Source organism: Pyrenophora tritici-repentis, chromosome 1, assembly GCF_003171515.1.
Source record: "Pyrenophora tritici-repentis strain M4 chromosome 1, whole genome shotgun sequence".
Classification (NCBI taxonomy): domain Eukaryota; kingdom Fungi; phylum Ascomycota; class Dothideomycetes; order Pleosporales; family Pleosporaceae; genus Pyrenophora; species Pyrenophora tritici-repentis.
In genome coordinates this window covers 4,563,083-4,579,015 of record NC_089390.1, presented here as the reverse complement: position 1 = coordinate 4,579,015, position 15,933 = coordinate 4,563,083, and the positions used below count along the sequence as shown (strand labels likewise).

The 15,933-nt window shown below is 52.3% G+C and overlaps 8 protein-coding genes across 8 annotated transcripts; 4 read left to right on the top strand and 4 right to left on the bottom strand.

The window, feature by feature from the left end:
- Positions 1 to 1,217: 1,217 nt before the first annotated feature.
- PtrM4_018030 (uncharacterized protein) lies at positions 1,218 to 2,129 on the top strand (the record flags this gene model as incomplete). The annotated part of the gene is made up of 1 exon (XM_001931675.1): positions 1,218 to 2,129. The coding sequence occupies one exon, from the start codon at positions 1,218 to 1,220 to the stop codon at positions 2,127 to 2,129; it is 912 nt and encodes a 303-aa protein (XP_001931710.1).
- Positions 2,130 to 2,372: 243 nt separating this feature from the next.
- Positions 2,373 to 3,458, bottom strand: PtrM4_018020 (Map, Methionine aminopeptidase; the record flags this gene model as incomplete). The annotated part of the gene is made up of 3 exons (XM_001931674.2): positions 2,373 to 2,429; positions 2,487 to 3,002; positions 3,051 to 3,458. The coding sequence occupies 3 exons, from the start codon at positions 3,456 to 3,458 to the stop codon at positions 2,373 to 2,375; spliced, it is 981 nt and encodes a 326-aa protein (XP_001931709.2).
- Positions 3,459 to 5,179: 1,721 nt separating this feature from the next.
- Positions 5,180 to 6,751, top strand: PtrM4_018010 (DUF1421 multi-domain protein; the record flags this gene model as incomplete). Its single annotated transcript, XM_001931673.1, has 1 exon — positions 5,180 to 6,751. One exon carries the CDS (start codon positions 5,180 to 5,182, stop codon positions 6,749 to 6,751), a length of 1,572 nt encoding a protein of 523 aa, XP_001931708.1.
- Positions 6,752 to 7,557: 806 nt separating this feature from the next.
- PtrM4_018000 (uncharacterized protein) lies at positions 7,558 to 9,264 on the bottom strand (the record flags this gene model as incomplete). The annotated part of the gene is made up of 1 exon (XM_066103305.1): positions 7,558 to 9,264. The coding sequence occupies one exon, from the start codon at positions 9,262 to 9,264 to the stop codon at positions 7,558 to 7,560; it is 1,707 nt and encodes a 568-aa protein (XP_065965507.1).
- Positions 9,265 to 10,377: 1,113 nt separating this feature from the next.
- On the bottom strand, positions 10,378 to 10,617 carry PtrM4_017990 (uncharacterized protein; the record flags this gene model as incomplete). Its single annotated transcript, XM_001931672.2, has 1 exon — positions 10,378 to 10,617. One exon carries the CDS (start codon positions 10,615 to 10,617, stop codon positions 10,378 to 10,380), a length of 240 nt encoding a protein of 79 aa, XP_001931707.2.
- Positions 10,618 to 12,037: 1,420 nt separating this feature from the next.
- On the top strand, positions 12,038 to 12,907 carry PtrM4_017980 (DedD, protein conserved in bacteria; the record flags this gene model as incomplete). The annotated part of the gene is made up of 1 exon (XM_001931671.2): positions 12,038 to 12,907. The coding sequence occupies one exon, from the start codon at positions 12,038 to 12,040 to the stop codon at positions 12,905 to 12,907; it is 870 nt and encodes a 289-aa protein (XP_001931706.2).
- A 456-nt stretch (positions 12,908 to 13,363) lies between these two features.
- PtrM4_017970 (uncharacterized protein) lies at positions 13,364 to 13,973 on the bottom strand (the record flags this gene model as incomplete). The annotated part of the gene is made up of 3 exons (XM_001931670.2): positions 13,364 to 13,408; positions 13,522 to 13,721; positions 13,775 to 13,973. The coding sequence occupies 3 exons, from the start codon at positions 13,971 to 13,973 to the stop codon at positions 13,364 to 13,366; spliced, it is 444 nt and encodes a 147-aa protein (XP_001931705.2).
- Positions 13,974 to 15,628: 1,655 nt separating this feature from the next.
- PtrM4_017960 (uncharacterized protein) lies at positions 15,629 to 15,855 on the top strand (the record flags this gene model as incomplete). The annotated part of the gene is made up of 2 exons (XM_001931669.2): positions 15,629 to 15,697; positions 15,763 to 15,855. The coding sequence occupies 2 exons, from the start codon at positions 15,629 to 15,631 to the stop codon at positions 15,853 to 15,855; spliced, it is 162 nt and encodes a 53-aa protein (XP_001931704.1).
- Positions 15,856 to 15,933: the final 78 nt, after the last annotated feature.

Below are 15,933 nucleotides of genomic sequence, written 5' to 3'. Positions count from 1 at the left end.
CGATCGATCGGCCCCCCACCTGACCCTTGTGCAACGTGCACGAGCAAGATCGCATGCGGCGCTATTAAGCTTCTCGAATACACTGAAGCGTAGTTTAGTTTCACCTTCTGTCAAATACGGATCAACCTACGGAGGTGCCTTTCAAAAGTATTGTCTACCAAGAATAATCTAGCCGAAGTACGGCCGCCTTAGCCGAGGCTTGTCTCTCCCCTCTATGTACTCATTGCCATAACTGGGTGTGCTTTGCAGTTGAGATCCAAGACAATATGCATCTTATAGGGCTCATTGGGGGCCATTAGATGGGAGAAGAAGTCGTTCTTGTAATCAGCATGGTCATAGAGCGCAAAATATCGCTCGTTTATAGCGGCTTCTTCGAGCTCGTGTTGGACATGGAAACGAAGAACGACTCGCTTCGGGGTGTTCATGGTTTTTATGTGAACTTTCGCAACTGCGGGCTGCGTTAAAGGGGTCTTCTAAGCGTCCTTGAAGATGCAATGCTAACTTGGCAGCGCGCTGTAAAGGTCGACGGCAGGTTCGGTGAAGGCGAGCAGGGGCAAACGTGTCGATGATCAATCGAATCGCGTTCGCAAATCATTCGATCAGGAACTAGAGATTAGGTATTTTCGGAAGCAGTCAAAGACGACAATGGCGGCCTTCGTCCTGCTGAACGGAATATTCGACTTAAGATGCATCCAACGGTGATGTTGGAGCCGCCCCTGTTCAGCCTCGGATAGTCGCTCATGACGTATGCTGGCACGCCCATCTCCGAAGCATCTCCAGACTGTCTCCTTATCTCCGCATCATCTCTCAGCAATGATGTTGGAAAAGCGCGCGAATTCTTACAAACCACGTTCGCGAAAACTCCTGCAACATTTTCACATTACGAGCCTTTGGAATTCATCACGCAATTCGCTTCGTTTGTCAGCCTGTAGAAGCTCATTGGAGTATGGGTATTAGTAACGCAGCCTCGGAAATAGAGGTATGGCATCATCGCCACCATGTTGCCGAATGAGGGGAAGCATCGGCAGTGTCAAGGCGACTTGACGTTTAACAACTGTAAAGCATTTCTAATCGCATGGGCATATATAAATCATTGTTGTTGCGCTTCATCAGGCTCATACTCAATCAACTCATCTTTACAACTATTGACACTGCAAGCACTGCTTCCTCAACTTAGCATTATCATTTTCATCCATCCGATCTGTTAACCTTGAGCCATGATGACCACCGCATCGCTTCCGACACCCGCACACCAACTCTCCGCTCCAACATCTTCTCCAAACGCAACGGCCAACCGCGATGTAAACTACCAAGGCCTGCCCATCCCACGCGGCCCCGTCACTGCACCGCTTTCCTTCTACAAAGCCCCAGAAGATGGCGCACCGCCACACAACTACGTAGAGCCACTTCCGGGCGTCCCACAGCGAAACTGGGGCGATGACTGGCAAGAAGTCAGACTGGAAGACCTTCGGGGTCAAGAGCAAAAGTTCACTCTAGACAAGAACGCCTTTGATACATTCCAGAATATCAAAAGCGGCTTGGACAGGGCCGATTTCGAAGATGACGAGGCGATAAAGCGGGTTTATTACCCAGAAGTGGAAGATCTGCTCTTGAAGAATGTCCAAGGCGCGCAACGGGTGTTACTATTCGATCACACTATTCGCCGACCCACGGGTAACCGCAATGCCGTGCAGCGCGTCCATATCGACCAAACGCCCTTCTCCGCAGCCCAACGCGTTAGATTCCACCTTCCCGAAGAGGCCGAGAAACTCCTTCGAGGCCGCTACCGCATCGTTAATGTCTGGCGCCCGCTCAATGGTCCCGTAATGGGTAACTCGCTCGCAGTCGCGGATAGTCAGACGGTGCGCGATGGTGATCTTGTGCCGATCGAACACCGGTACCCTGATAGGAATGGACAGACGGCGGCTGTGGCATACAACCCAGAGCAGAAGTGGTACTATTGGTCAGGCATGAAAAATGAGGACAGACTTTTGCTCAAGTGTTTCGACAGCGATGAGAACTTTGGACAATGGGGACGCGTGCCGCATACCGCTTTTACTGACCCCAGGACTCCAGAGGGGGCTGTGGGGAGGGAGAGTATCGAAGTCAGGGCGCTGGTGTTCGGTTAGACTTTCATTTGTTGCTTGTGCATGAGTTGTTTCCATCATTCAGTGTCGTATTCGTCTATCGCATTGAGCTTAGCGTAAATCATTCATTCCTACATTAATAAACAAGTCATCAGATTCCACGAGAATAGTTGTTCAAAAGAATGTGTGATAGTCGGGTATGAAAAGGCATGTTGAAGCACCTTTGGAATCTTCGCTACACGACTGTTGAAGTCGGGTACGCTTTATTCTGGCAGTCTCATCCCCTTAGTAGTCATCGCCTCTTGAGATGATCTCCTTGCAGTTCGGGCGGAGCAGCACCGTCTGTTGGAAATGAGAATCAGCACGTTATCCATACATCGCCCAAGATCCAACACTTACATGCTCAAACTGCGCAATGTACGAGCCGGTAATATCCACCAGCGGTGCATACGATTCGACAAGACCACTATTAACCAACGTTCTCATACCGAGATGATATTTCTCCACGCCAGGGAGACGCTCAAGTTGACGCCGGGCAAACACCAGAGTGCCAAAGTTTGCGTCAATCGTCTTCAGTAGCGACTTGGCGGACGATTGATGAAGAACAGCTGGACTCATGTTTTCATTGCGTCCATAGCCGTAGACACCAACGTCGTCTCGGAGGTGTGCTTTTCCCGTGCTGCCAAAGGTCTCAATGGCGAAGATGTCACCCTCTTCCATACGTTGATCGGTCTTGGTCTTGACGAATGGAACTTGCTTATCTCCATGAATGCGATAACGCAGGATGTTATGACCGGTGATGTTGCGGACTGCTTTGACCGGGATGGTTTTGCCGTTTAGCTCGACCTCATAGCTCTCCATGACTTCCTGGATCGCCTCGCTAATGTGGTCGATACGGGCATCAATGCCAGCTTCCTAGAAGGATAGGTTAGTGCCGGACCATATATTCAAGATTTGTCTTACGCCAAGCCCGGTATTAGTAGCCGCCTTGACGGCTGCAAGCAAGTTATCGTAAACCGGATTTGCAGCTACAGTGAAAGCACTATCAACTATTCTGCCATTGACATGAACTCCGAAGTCTACTTTGAGGACATCATCGTGCTTTAGAATGACTTCCTTTGCTCCAGCATTAGGCGTCCAGTGGGCGCCTACGTGGTTCAGGCAAAGTCCCGTGGGAAAAGCGAGACCTGCCTTGAGCGCATCGCCTGTCTCGAGACCCGTATGCCCAGTGAGTGCTCTTACACCTTCATCAATCTCTTCCGCAAGCCGAGTCATGGATACACCGGGCTTCGCGATCGTCTGTGCATGATGACGAACTTGGCGATGGACCTCGGCGGCTTTACGGTAGTCCTTGAGGAAGTCATCGTCCATGTCGTTCAGGGCGGCTACATGGCGAAGTTCTTCGGTCGTAGTGCGTTTGATATTGTCATCCTTGACGACGTGGTCCACGATCTGACCTTCTGGATATGGCTGATTGTCGAACAAAGTAGCCAACGGAATCCTTGGGGGAAACGTTTGCTGTATCACTGCCACCTTCTTGCTTTTCTTCTTGTTGCGCTTTCTCTTTTTCTTTGCACCTTCTCAGTGTTAGCTGCTAGGTCGCGATATGTAAAGTATGCTCACCATCGTAAGTCTTCACGTTAATTCCAGTCTTCTCATCATCGTCGTCGTCTCCGTCTTCATCTTGCCCCTCGAGCATGCCCTGAAGCAGGCCACTTGCAGCGGCTGACTTTGGAGGGTTGATGATAGTGACCGCGGCATCTGCTGAACCCCCTGTATGACTCGTTAGGACAGCTGTCATGGCACAGTGAACTCTTGACTGCACGTACCATCGGGTCCTTGACGATGATCTTCCGGAGACTTGGACCCCATGATTGGCTTTCGATACAGTTCATGAAATTCTGGAGGTTTTGACGATGTAGAGTGTATGTGACAGGAAGCTTGCAGGAGCTGACAAGCTGACTGCAGGGTGTGGGGTAAAGATAGTTACGCTTTACCCAGTTGGAGACTAGCATAATCATCGCGCAGCGCCTGCCAGAACTAGCATAACCACGTCGACTAGCAAATAAATGTTATAATCAATACAGATATTAATGTTTTCGAAATCATATGACGAAGAACTACTCATTGCGGGCCAAGTGCTCTGTGTGCATATGAAAAGGTATGATCTCGAACATCTCAAGCCTATGTTCGTGTAGCTAGTCATACATGCTTGCTTTTTCAACCTTCTTCTGGGTATACAAATTTTCTCTTTTTCCAGCTTTGCTCTTTGATTATTACATGAACGTAGTGACAGTAGCAAGGTACATGACATGATTGACTACTTCCCCTAGTTACTCGAGACTCCATCCAATGCCAAGCACAAAAGAAAATAGTCATATTATTAAACCTATCCGGAAACCGGCTATACCGAACAGTGGAATAATTCATAATTTAGTAAAGCTCAGATACCTCGAATGACATTTTGCCAAGCCATCGCACAAGTTGGGGTCCGTCACTGCACGAACACCACCAAAACCAATTTTCCACTTCAACACACCCTTCGATCCCATCTAGCAACCCTTTTGCATCTGCATTGTAACATCACTGACATCCAGCAATAATCTACACATCACGCATCCCCATCGTCATCAATTTTCCAATAAACCCATCCAGGCAGTGCAAGCCCTTTCCATCCTCAGGCCACCCATCACAACCCCCCTGCATCCGCCCTAGCACCCACCACAGGAGCCGCAACAAGGCCAAAGATAGCAACGATGCCAATATCGCTAAAACAAAACGTCTAGACCCTTGCCGGAAAATTTGACTAACTTTACGACGGTGTTTTGATTGGACCCTGAGGGGACAGCGCAAGGCTGCCATTCCTAAGCGACGGGAGGGAAACGATATGACTCTGCGTGCACACTCTGTTTTGCACTAAACCGATGAGGCTAGCCTGTGTTGAGTAGTTTAAGATGATTGTGTTACCCTGATGCTTTTTCTTGAAGAATACCCAACCCTACCTACTACGTACGGGATTCTTAATATCTAATACATCCTGTTTACGCGACCCACGATCGTTTTTCCCATTTGCGCTGCACGACGCGCCCACGATGGTTTCTTGCTACGCCCTCGTGGCTATCATCGCTACCATCGTTTCCACGAGCGCTGCTCAATCACTCACTGATGACGACTACTACACCCCCACTTCTCGGAGGACCGCTTCCACATCCACATCCGCATTCTGGACATACACTGCGCGTTTCGTCGACCAAGTCACCGAAAGCGCATACACATACTACGACGGTAGCGTAACCATAGATACCTGGACGACAGTCGGCACCATCAAAGATGGCGTCACACCAACCTTGACCCCATATTCCATGTACACCTCCTCAGAAGCGTACTACCGCAACCTGCAAATCGTAGAAGCGTACTACACCACAAACGCCGTAGCAGCAACAGACATCGTGCCCGCAACGACTGACGAATCCGACGCCACAGCCACAGCATCAACAACACTGGAAACATCCACCAGTATCTTCTTCAGCATGCCCGTAACAATGACAGCACCATCCTCCTGCCCCACAATCTTCACCATAACAACCACCGCCTCGGTAGACGTACCCTCGAAAGTAACAGCGCAAGTAACGCCGACATCTGTTGAGAAATCTACGTCTCACATTACATACGGCCAAACGGTTTATATGTATGAAACTTGGTATCTCAGCGCCAACGCCGCACCGTTCACTTCCAGCACGGATCCCGATTACAGTGATTACATCACTAGCTGCAGTACGCCGCATGCGCCCTACCGTACTGGGTCTTCGCGGTCAGGCTCAAGCAGCTCTGATTATGATGACTGTTATTCGTTCTTCTACTGTCATACCTCCCTACGCACCACCATCATCGTCATCGCCACCGTTCTCCCACTTCTCTTCCTCCTCGGCTTCTTAGAATCCTTCTTCTGGTTCCGCCGCCTCATGTGCGGCAAGAGCGCCATGCGCTGCGGGACAATCTGCTGGATCGCCCTTTCGCTCCTGGTACTGTGTTTCACGCGTATGCAGGATCGGCGGAGTGAGCAGGACCAGAAGCTTTTGAAGGAGAAGTGGGTGGCTATGGGGAAAGGGGCGAAGCTGAGGGCGTGGTGGAGGTGGGGGTTTCGATTTAGGTATCCAGAGGAGTTGCTGGGTCAGTTTTGTAAGACGACGGTTGGGATTGTGGAGCCGGGGCAGCCGTTGCATCCGGCCATGGCACAGACGGCTGGGAATGGGGCGGGGGTTGCGGTGCCGGGACAGGTTTACTATTATGGGCCGCCGCAGCCGAATGGGGGGTGGGTGTCGCAGCAGCAAGCTGGGTACTATGGTGGTGTGAGCAAGGATGTGGGTGTGGTGTCGCAATACCCCGTATCTAATCCGCAGCAACAGCAGATGAGCAACATATCGCCTATATCGCCGCAGACGCCACAGCCTATCCATCCTCACCAAAATACCGCACCTACACAACCGACACCACCGCCTCATCCAGCTCAACCTCAACCCACCGCACAAAACGCACCACAGATACCACCCATCCGCATAAACGCTTCTCCAGTCGTGGATATATCAAGAGAGACACCTCCGTCTTCGTCTGTCGTCCCACCGCCACCCAAGAACGATCCCAAGGATAGAGATTTGTACGAATGAGAAATATGGGCATGGAGTATGGGTAATGTAATGTAACGTGTATTTGATGAGGAGGGGCAGATGAGAGGAGAGGGGAGGAGAGGGGGAAGGGTGGTCCTGGAGTGAGGTTGATGAAGGTGAGGAGGGAGGTACAAGTTCTTGCATGATGTTTTCAGTATATACCCCCAGCATATAATCTTCCTAACCAGCCGTCTCGTCAGACGAGCGTAATAATCGAGTATCAGACTATTGTGTTTGCCCGTCTAGCATTCCCGTCCATTTGGTTAGAATAATACATCACACAACTTGCACAAGTACTCAAACGGGAAGAGGAGCAGAAGTGGTGATCATGTATAAATTACTATCCTCAATAACTACTTCACTCAGGAGCAAAGAGAAGAGAAGAGATAATCGCAAGAAAAAAAAGGGTGGACACACGCCCATGAGTGTTGGATATCTATGCAAGCTATTGCTTCTAAGCCCGACAAAGAAAAACACAGCCATAAAAGCAGGTTAGGTAGGTGTATTCGAAGCGCATCAAAGGAATGAAGAAAAAAAAAGACTCGGACATGTTCTGGCTCTCAAACCCTCGTTGGAATCGCACAGTACATCGAGCAATTACTAAAAGAGAGAGAAAGAAGAAAGGGGGTTGGTTTCCTAGGAAACACTACCACCACCACAAGAACGCACCAACCAACCACCGGTTCTAAAACTTACCAAAAAAATGACATCAAACCATTGTTATCGTACACAAAAAAACACACACACACCATCAGAAAGGCGTAAATCCGCATAAGCAAAAAGACATGACATCTTTCATGGCACCATTAGTATCCATACTGTCGTCGAGCCGTAGTTCGTGGCCTGCGTGTCCCAGACCCAGGACCAATGTCGATGCTTTGGAGCTCAAGGCTAAGTGCCATGTCTTCATTCTGAACGCCGTAGCCACCGCCCATATCGAGAGGTACTTTGGCTGGAATGGGAGGGGGGCCCGCGACGCTGTGTCTCTGCGTGCCGCGTCGGTCATAGCCAGGGCTACTGCCATAGCTGTTGGGGTTTTCTCGCTCACGGAGAACTTGCCTGTCCGGCATCTGGTACTGGGGTGGGGTGTCATATGAGGATACTGGGCGCTGCTGTTGGTCTCGCCTGTTGCGACCGATAGAGTTGGAGGGGTCGGCGTGATGATGGCTTGCTAGGACAAGTGCGCCGGCATTCACAGTGTCGTTAAAGTCATGTCTTGTCGTTACGAGCGCGCTGCTGTTGTCAAAGTTCATGCTTGTCGCATGGCGGATGCGCTCTCGCTCCGCGCGCTCCCGTTGGTAACGCTCCTCGCGTTGCATGGCAGCTTCGAGGTCTCGACTGCCGTTTAGCTGTGGTCGGGACCGAGAAGATTTCTCCTTCACAGTGCCTTTCGGCACTGGCTCAGGGGCCCAGTTGTCGACGGGAAGATGGTCAGAGGCATCAACGACGCGGCCGCTGAAGGTGACAATCTGGCCTTTGTCGTTGTACTCCATGCGACTGCCTGGTCGCTCCGGCTCATCATCCGAAGGAATGGGCGACTTGGATACTCTCGGGTTGTACACGTCGAAGCTGTCTGGGTTGAAAGCAACACCAGATAGTCTTCGCTCACCAAAGTCCTCCGCAGGAGGTGGTGGTCGGGGTGAGACAGACTTGCGAGTCGGCATGCTTCGCGCAGGCATCCTAGACGAGCGCTCAGTGACCGGATTCGGCGAGTAGCGATCGATATCAAGGTTTGGAGAGTAACGATCCATGGGTGGGTTAGGAGTGTAGCGTGGGTTAACACCGGGGCTTGTAGCGCGTGGCTTGACGATAGCAGCGGTATCATATGCCGGAGGCGATCTCTGGCGGGGCTGCTCCGGTGGGTCATGCGGGTAGTAATCGTTGTTTTGGTAGGCCGAATGATGGACCAGTTCTTGAGACTGCACAGGCGTTTCGTACTGGGTGATGGCCCGGTATTCTGCTGGCTCAGAGTAGTGACGCAGCCGTGGAGGAGTCTCGTATGTTGGAGGCGCCTCATACGGCACCGCTTCAATCTCTTGTCTGGCAGGATTAAGGCCAGCAATGAGACTAGATGGCAATGCCGGCGGTTCCTGGCGCAAGGTCTCCTGTCGCAGTGGAGAGGGCACCATCATGTCCTGACGGGATGTTGGGCGACTTGATTGTTGGGCTGGCATACGAGGATGCGTGTATCGCCGCTCCCCGGGTTGTCGTGGTGCGTAGTCGTTGGACTCGTAATTTTGGGGCGCAGTGTCGTAACTGAGACGACGCGACTGCTCCCGAGACCGGGATGAGAAACTGAGTGGTTCAGGAGCTTCATTGTGGTACTGCTCGGGGCTTTCATGGCGGCGATGAGGCACAGTGCTCGCGTTGCGCTTATGCGTTGGCGGCGGTGGTGGCATATCATCCTCGTCTTCGACCATTGGCTGCATCGCACTGCGTCTTCGGTGCAAGGAGCCCTCCTCGTGTGTAGGAGGCGCCTCAATGAACCTCAGCTGCCCATAGTAAGGGTTCATGGGCGACACCTGCTCGTCGCTGTACTCGCGGCTTCGAGAGGTGCGCAGAGGCGCAACCTGGTAGGAAGGGTCCTGGTACTGTTCCTGACCGTATGAAGCCGGAGCCTGCCGAGCTGGTTCAATCCTTTGCGGCTCGACCTGCTGTTGCTGCAACAGTTGTTGTTGCAGATACTGGATCTGCAGTTGTTGCTGCTGTAGCTGCTGCTGGTGGGCCGAAGCCTCATAGCTGTGCTGTGTTGGGACGATTGGAGCAGAGTGCGAGTGGACAGGCTCAGCCGGGTGCTGCTGCGGATGAGCACGGGGCGAGCGGTCATCCTCTTGAGATGTTCTTCTTGGCTCTGCATGGCGGATGTGCTGAGGCAGAGGGTCTATTGGCTTCACCTCATATGGTTTCGGCGCTGCATATGACATGTCAAAGCTCTCTTCTCTCGGTAGTGGCATTCTCTGGTTCGACGGGCGCGGGTTTGGCGGCGTGCTGTATGAAGATTGCGGCGCTGGGCGCTGGGGAGGCGTCGAGTTCAATGGCGAACCTGCGGCCACAGGCCTGCGGGTAGGCGTATCCGACTGGCTTCTGTGGCCTGGCGACTGCTCGCTGGGCGACTGATGGTGTCGCGGCGAGCCCAGCTCTCGTGGGCCAGCTCGCAGACCGCGCAGTCCCCGGTGCTCTGGCGTGTGGACGGGCGACGGCGAAGCGCCTGTGGGATCGTTGGGCAGCGGTCGTCGCTTGATGGGCGCCATCTCTCGCGCCCCCCCTACTACGCCGTGTCCATGTCCATGTCCATATGTTTCTGCTTTGGCCGATTCCCTCTTCCTGTCAGATACCTGCTTCTCCGTCTTGGGGCGGGTGTCGTAGTAGGTCATCTCCATGCGGATTTCGCCCGCGTACTTGCCCTTGCAATTCAGGCCGAGCCACTCATCGCTCTGTCCTCCGCCGGGTGTAATGACGGACTGCAGGTTCGCATAGGCCTCGCCAATCAGCTCCGTCTTCTTGTCGTCGTTGAAGACGGACACCTTGAGGCGGTTGTAGTCAGGCGAGTCGTGGACTGTGAAGCGCAATTCCTGGTCCCTGCATATGTCAGCACCGTATCTTTGGTTTTCTACTCGAGCGCATACTCACCACTTGGGCGTCTGCCCTCCGCGCTTATCCGTCCTCGTCTTTTTTGCTTCCTTGCCCAGGCGTGCAGCACAATAAGGGTCCTGTTTGCCCATGGTCCGCTTGTTGGGCAAATTCCTCGCGCGGTCCATGATGACGACCAGGGTGCCGATTATAGGCCCATCGACCGTCATGTCGGAGAAGATGCCGGCAGCGTGGGCGCCGCCAAAGTTGGACATGGTGACGGATTTGGTCGACATGGTGAGTGAATGGCGCCTGCCGTCGGAGTACTCAGTCGGGGGAAGGAGCGAAGGCGCGAGTGGCTATGGGCCGACTCTTGTACGAAGCCGCGTATGCAGCGTAGGCTAACGTGGATGGTGGGCATAGACAGACAGAAAACGACAACAAAACGAGAGACGACGATGACGACGGCTACGTGGCAGTGGCAGCAAAAGCAAAGGCAAGGGAGCGACGGTGCAGAAGCAGACGTCTGGCCTCGTCGAGAGTCATGTAGGTTGGCTTAGGGCAGCGCGGCCGTGTTGTTCTATCCTCGAGTTGCGCATCTTGTGGCTGGTCCCCAGCCTCGCTCCTCGTCCCCCCCCCGCGCCAATTGCCAATCGCCAATCAGTCGCCCACCATGTCCCCCCGTCACATCATCTTATATCCGTAGGGGCCGTACCTTGCAGCTGCCTGTCTCAGCTTGTCCTTAGCCCAATTGTTCCTGCGAACACCTCCGCGCTATCGATGGGCCTTGTTTCGGCATATGCGAGAAGCTGTGGCTGGCTTGTTTACCGTCCATTTCCCGTCCATTGTGCGCCCTACTTGCCGTTATGAGCTGATGCATCCTGACCCGGATCTGACGGGTTACCTGCATAGTATATCATTATATGTACATTTCTGTCAGGCCGCCTGCGGCCGTGGTACGTATGCGGCATCGCAATCTTGCTTGGCCGTCCTAGTTGCGATATCACACTGCGCCACACCTGCAAGGCCCCAAGTCTGCCCTCACTCCGTTCCGCACGCCCCCACCATCAAGATAGGCGTGCCCAGCCTCGACCAGATTATGCCGCCATACCTCACCCTGACTGACGCCTACTGACGCTCATGACGGCTGCTGTCATGTATGTCGCCGATGTTGTTAGGGGAACCAGCACGCCAGAGCACGTCGCAGCCAGGATACCGTTGATCTCCCGCACGGCGATCGAACCACCCGATGGCACTGTCCAAGCCTGCCGCACGCGTCTGAAAGATGGCTGGACTCGCCGGCCTGCCAAATGTTGGACTTTTGCCAAAACACCGATTCGTCGGGTACGCGCGCTGATCCTTGTATTTACGTGCTCTGAGATTGCATCATCAGCGGGCAGTAAGCAATCCCGCATTGATACATAACTTAAGTCTGGATTTCATCGACGGGCACATGACCAAGGTCAGTAAGCGTCGTCTGACTGCCATGGAAGCTCGGTTGCGACAAGATCCGTCTCCCAAGTAAAATCTGTAGTCTCGTATTCGCAGTTTTGACATGAGTATGTATTGCTTGTTTGAGTGGGCCCAACCCCGTGACAGCGCGTCCCCGCGTTTTCGGCACGACGCGGCTGCCTTGCCACCACCCACGATGCTTTCACCGATAACACATTGCGCCCGCAAACTAAAGCCCCTGAATCTCCCCATGTCGTTCCCACTATGCCAACACACACACCCTCACCACACCGCTTCTTAACCCCCAATCCGCCCTCGGCACAAAAGTCGAAGAAGCCACAATCCAATCTACGCAATACGTTCGCCATACAAACGCCCCCGCTCGCGAAGAAACCGGCGCAAAAACCAGAGCTGCAATTCAAGAAGTTGACACCTGCGAAACGCTTCGTCATCGCGCCTGCGCAACACAAGATAACCGCTGCGACAGACCATGGACCGAGCAAGGAGAAGCACGAAGCGGCGCGGGAACTCCAACTCCAACACACGACCCCGCGGCCGAAGCCACCAAGGAAGTTTGAGCGCGTAGAAAGCATAGAAGGATCACAGGAACACGAACCCAACAATAACAACAACGACGATGATGACGATGAAATGCTCTTCGACACTGCCGCACGCACCAAGCGCCGCCGCACATCACCACCAAGCCCACCACAACTACAATCCCCATCGGACCCCCAAACACCCGCACCAACAACCCATCGCTTCAAAGTACCGCCACCCCGCACACCCGCGCCCTTCCCCAGTATAGCAACAGTAGCAGCGACAGCACCCGTACCTCCATCTACATCTGCATCGCGCCCCCACTTCATCCTCCCCGCGCTTCCCACCTCCCCACCCAAACCAGTCAAACCCCCTCCAGACATTTTCTCCCCTTCTCGCAAAACAGCAAAGTACATACCCGGCGGTATGGCCTCGACGGCTGCGGGTTGGATTGTGGAAACGGCGAATATGGCGTTTGCGACACAGGATAGGGGCGGTAGTGTGCTGTGGGGACGGGATAGGGACGATGGTGTTAAGATTAGAGTTCGGATTACGGGGTTAGCGGGGAAGGGGACGAAGGGGGGGTGGAGATGATGATGGTGTGGTGGGATGTTATGCCGGTGGTGTTGTTTTTGCAAGGGGGTGTGTACAGCATGCTATGTATACTGCATCGAGCAATTCGGATGCAGACGAGGAGGTATTCATCCTGGTGGCTGGTCAAGGAGGTGTGAGAGGCTCTGGGGGTGTGCTTGTCAAGATAGGGAGTTTGCTGGGGGGTGAGAGTGCCGACTTGGGATGTTGATGTACGAGGGGAGAAGTGGTTGGTTGCTGTCGACTGGATATTGTTGTGACTGTGTTCGGCAGCATGACTCACGATAGTATGAATAACGAGATCCATGTGCGCGTTGAAGTGCTAGACATGATTGTAATTTTGCCGAGTAGTCGGTCTATCCATGATACTTAACTCTTCCGTGCCTTCTCTCTTGAGATGCTATATCCCCCCTTGTACGTTGTAGCCCTATTGGATATTCCTATGTATGACACCCGCACTCAGTCCATCAGACCGCCCATGTTGGTCTTTGTGCGCTGGACATTCTGTTTATCAGCTTCTTGTTCCTATCTCATAGTCCAGACTTCCTCTTTGACTCAGTTCTGACAGTTTGTCACTAGTAATCATCCCAATTATCCAAATCATCCAAATCATATACCAAGGTATCATGAACGATATCGGCCAGCTGAACTTCAGGCTTGACTCCACAAGTGGTGCTTATTTGTTTGGTGTATACTGAGATGGGACCCTTCAGCATAATGAGTAGTTCACGCATCGTCTTGCTGAGGAATTCATCACTTTCGTAATCCCTGTCTTCATTCTTGCGTTTGCGTTTGCGTCCAGCATTGCTTCCACCAGCTGTTCATATTTTTAGCACCGCAACCAAGGCCAAATGATTTCAAGATACTCACCAGTGTCATCAACCTTCTTTCCGCTGCTCTGCAGTGTATTCGGCACACTCTGCGCCTGCTCACCCACAAGCTTGACCCTACCTGTCTTCTCCAGCGCAACGAAGACATCATTGACTAGCGCACGGCGAATTCGCATGGCCTGCGCAAAATCGTAGCCGGTGACAGTAGGCCATTCGTACTCGTCATGTGCTTCGTACATGTTGAGCACATTGAGCACGTCGATACAGCCTCCATCGGTTGAATAGTAGGTCAAGACTGTCGCATCGCTGGGTGATAAGAACTTCAGGTGCTACTACGACGTGTAGAGCCCAGTCAGCTAGTGAGGTCGTGTTAGTCGAATATTGAGTGCAGGCATGCGGATAGCTTATGGAGAAATCGGGAAGGGTAACCCAGGAATGGGAGCGACAGATCTGAACAGGTGTTTACATATCTGGTTTGGCCAACTGTGCGCCTTCTTGGGTTGGCGCCTTCGAGTCGGTCATGTTTCTGGGCAGGGTGGTGAGGGTGGTGATGGTAGTGGAAGCTTAGAGTGACAGTGCCCACCCGTAGCTTGAGGGTTGACCTCAAAGAAGGAAATGTGGTATTGCGAGGTGAAAGATGGAGGGGACACAAACTGAGGCTTTTGAAAGGAAACATGTGGGTCTTGTGGACGCGAGAGTGCGTCATGAGCGCTGTTGAGGAAGGAGCGATGGCAGCCAGCCTTGCAAGTGAGCAGACTTGTCAACAATCAATCGATCGACATGATTGATTCCTATATAGGTTAAAGAATTACTTCATTAGGCAGCCTTTAGCCTAGATAGGAATCAATCATGCCGATCTGATTGATTGTTGACAAGTCTGCAAGTGAGAGAAGGTCCAAGGCGCCAAACAGCCATCAAGGGAGCGCAGAAATCCGACGGCATGGTTTTCGCACTCGATGTTGACTTTTCCCTCTACTTCTCTTCTGGGTGATTAGCAGCTAAGAGGATGTATTTCTCCATGCTGTGTCACGTGAATGGTGGGTCTGTTCTGTCTCCAAAAGCCATCATGTGTGCAAGAGATTTCAGAGTGCAGAACATGGCGCAGTCAATTTGCATGAAATTCTTTTTGTATTAGATAGATACAACGATTACAACTAAGTATCACGAAATTTCATGTTCCAGTTGGTCATGCATGAAAGTAACGTGACATTACAAGAAAATCGTGGAAGATTGCGTTGTTGAAGTGAAAGTTTCAGGAACTCTGTACAAGATCTAACTGTATCAGGAACTCCGTCTAGAGTTCGCCATATCAACACCGAAGGTATCTATGCTGACTGTTAAGGAACTTGGGCCACATTGACTTGGGCTTACAGGTGATGCACCCTTGGAAATGCTGAGTACGACCCCCTAGAACCTAACCGGTCAGCTACGCTTTGTTCAACTCACCGATGGATAACTATAAAGAAGACTTTCCCAACCTTATTTTCACGACAGCCCCAAGACCTTGTCGATCTCGTGTCCCTATAGAGCCATCACAGACATTAGGTATTGAAGCAAATTAGCGCTGTGCTTAATATTATGACTCTCGCCGTCCTTCTCGCCACACTTTCTGTATTGGGAGAAGGAGGACCCTAGTGACGAATCATTACAACATCCGGGCAGACCGCTTCATCCGACGTGCAGCTGTAATCCGGCTGCCCAGTAGGCCGAGGTAGAAGATCTGTAGATCTGCCAACCGGTCTTTAAAACAGTACCGTACCCCCAGAATTTGGTATCATAACCCATAAACCTCTTTACTCCAAAAATAGCTCTTGGAATACTCCAAGACTTCAACGAACCTCTTCTTAAAATATATAAAAAATAATCGAAAACATCTCCGACGACATCTGCAGCTATGCTCAGCTTTAAGACCATCGCTGTGCTTCTCGCACTCACCGTCTCTATGCCGGGCGCCCTCGCCCAAGTACGTCAAAAGGATCCTTTACTAGCCCCCTACCACTCCTGCTAGAGCTAACGTCCTATACAAAGTGTCCCGACTGCGCCCGGGACTTTCCACGTGGATGCGGTGGCGGACCAGCTCGATGCGTGCGCATGGGCGCCACTGACACCTGCGGTTGCTAATGAGAAGATAAGGGGTTAGCTAAGTTTACGTGGAGTAATTTAGTTGTGGAAATAATTCAGCGTTTGCCAGTCTGTCTG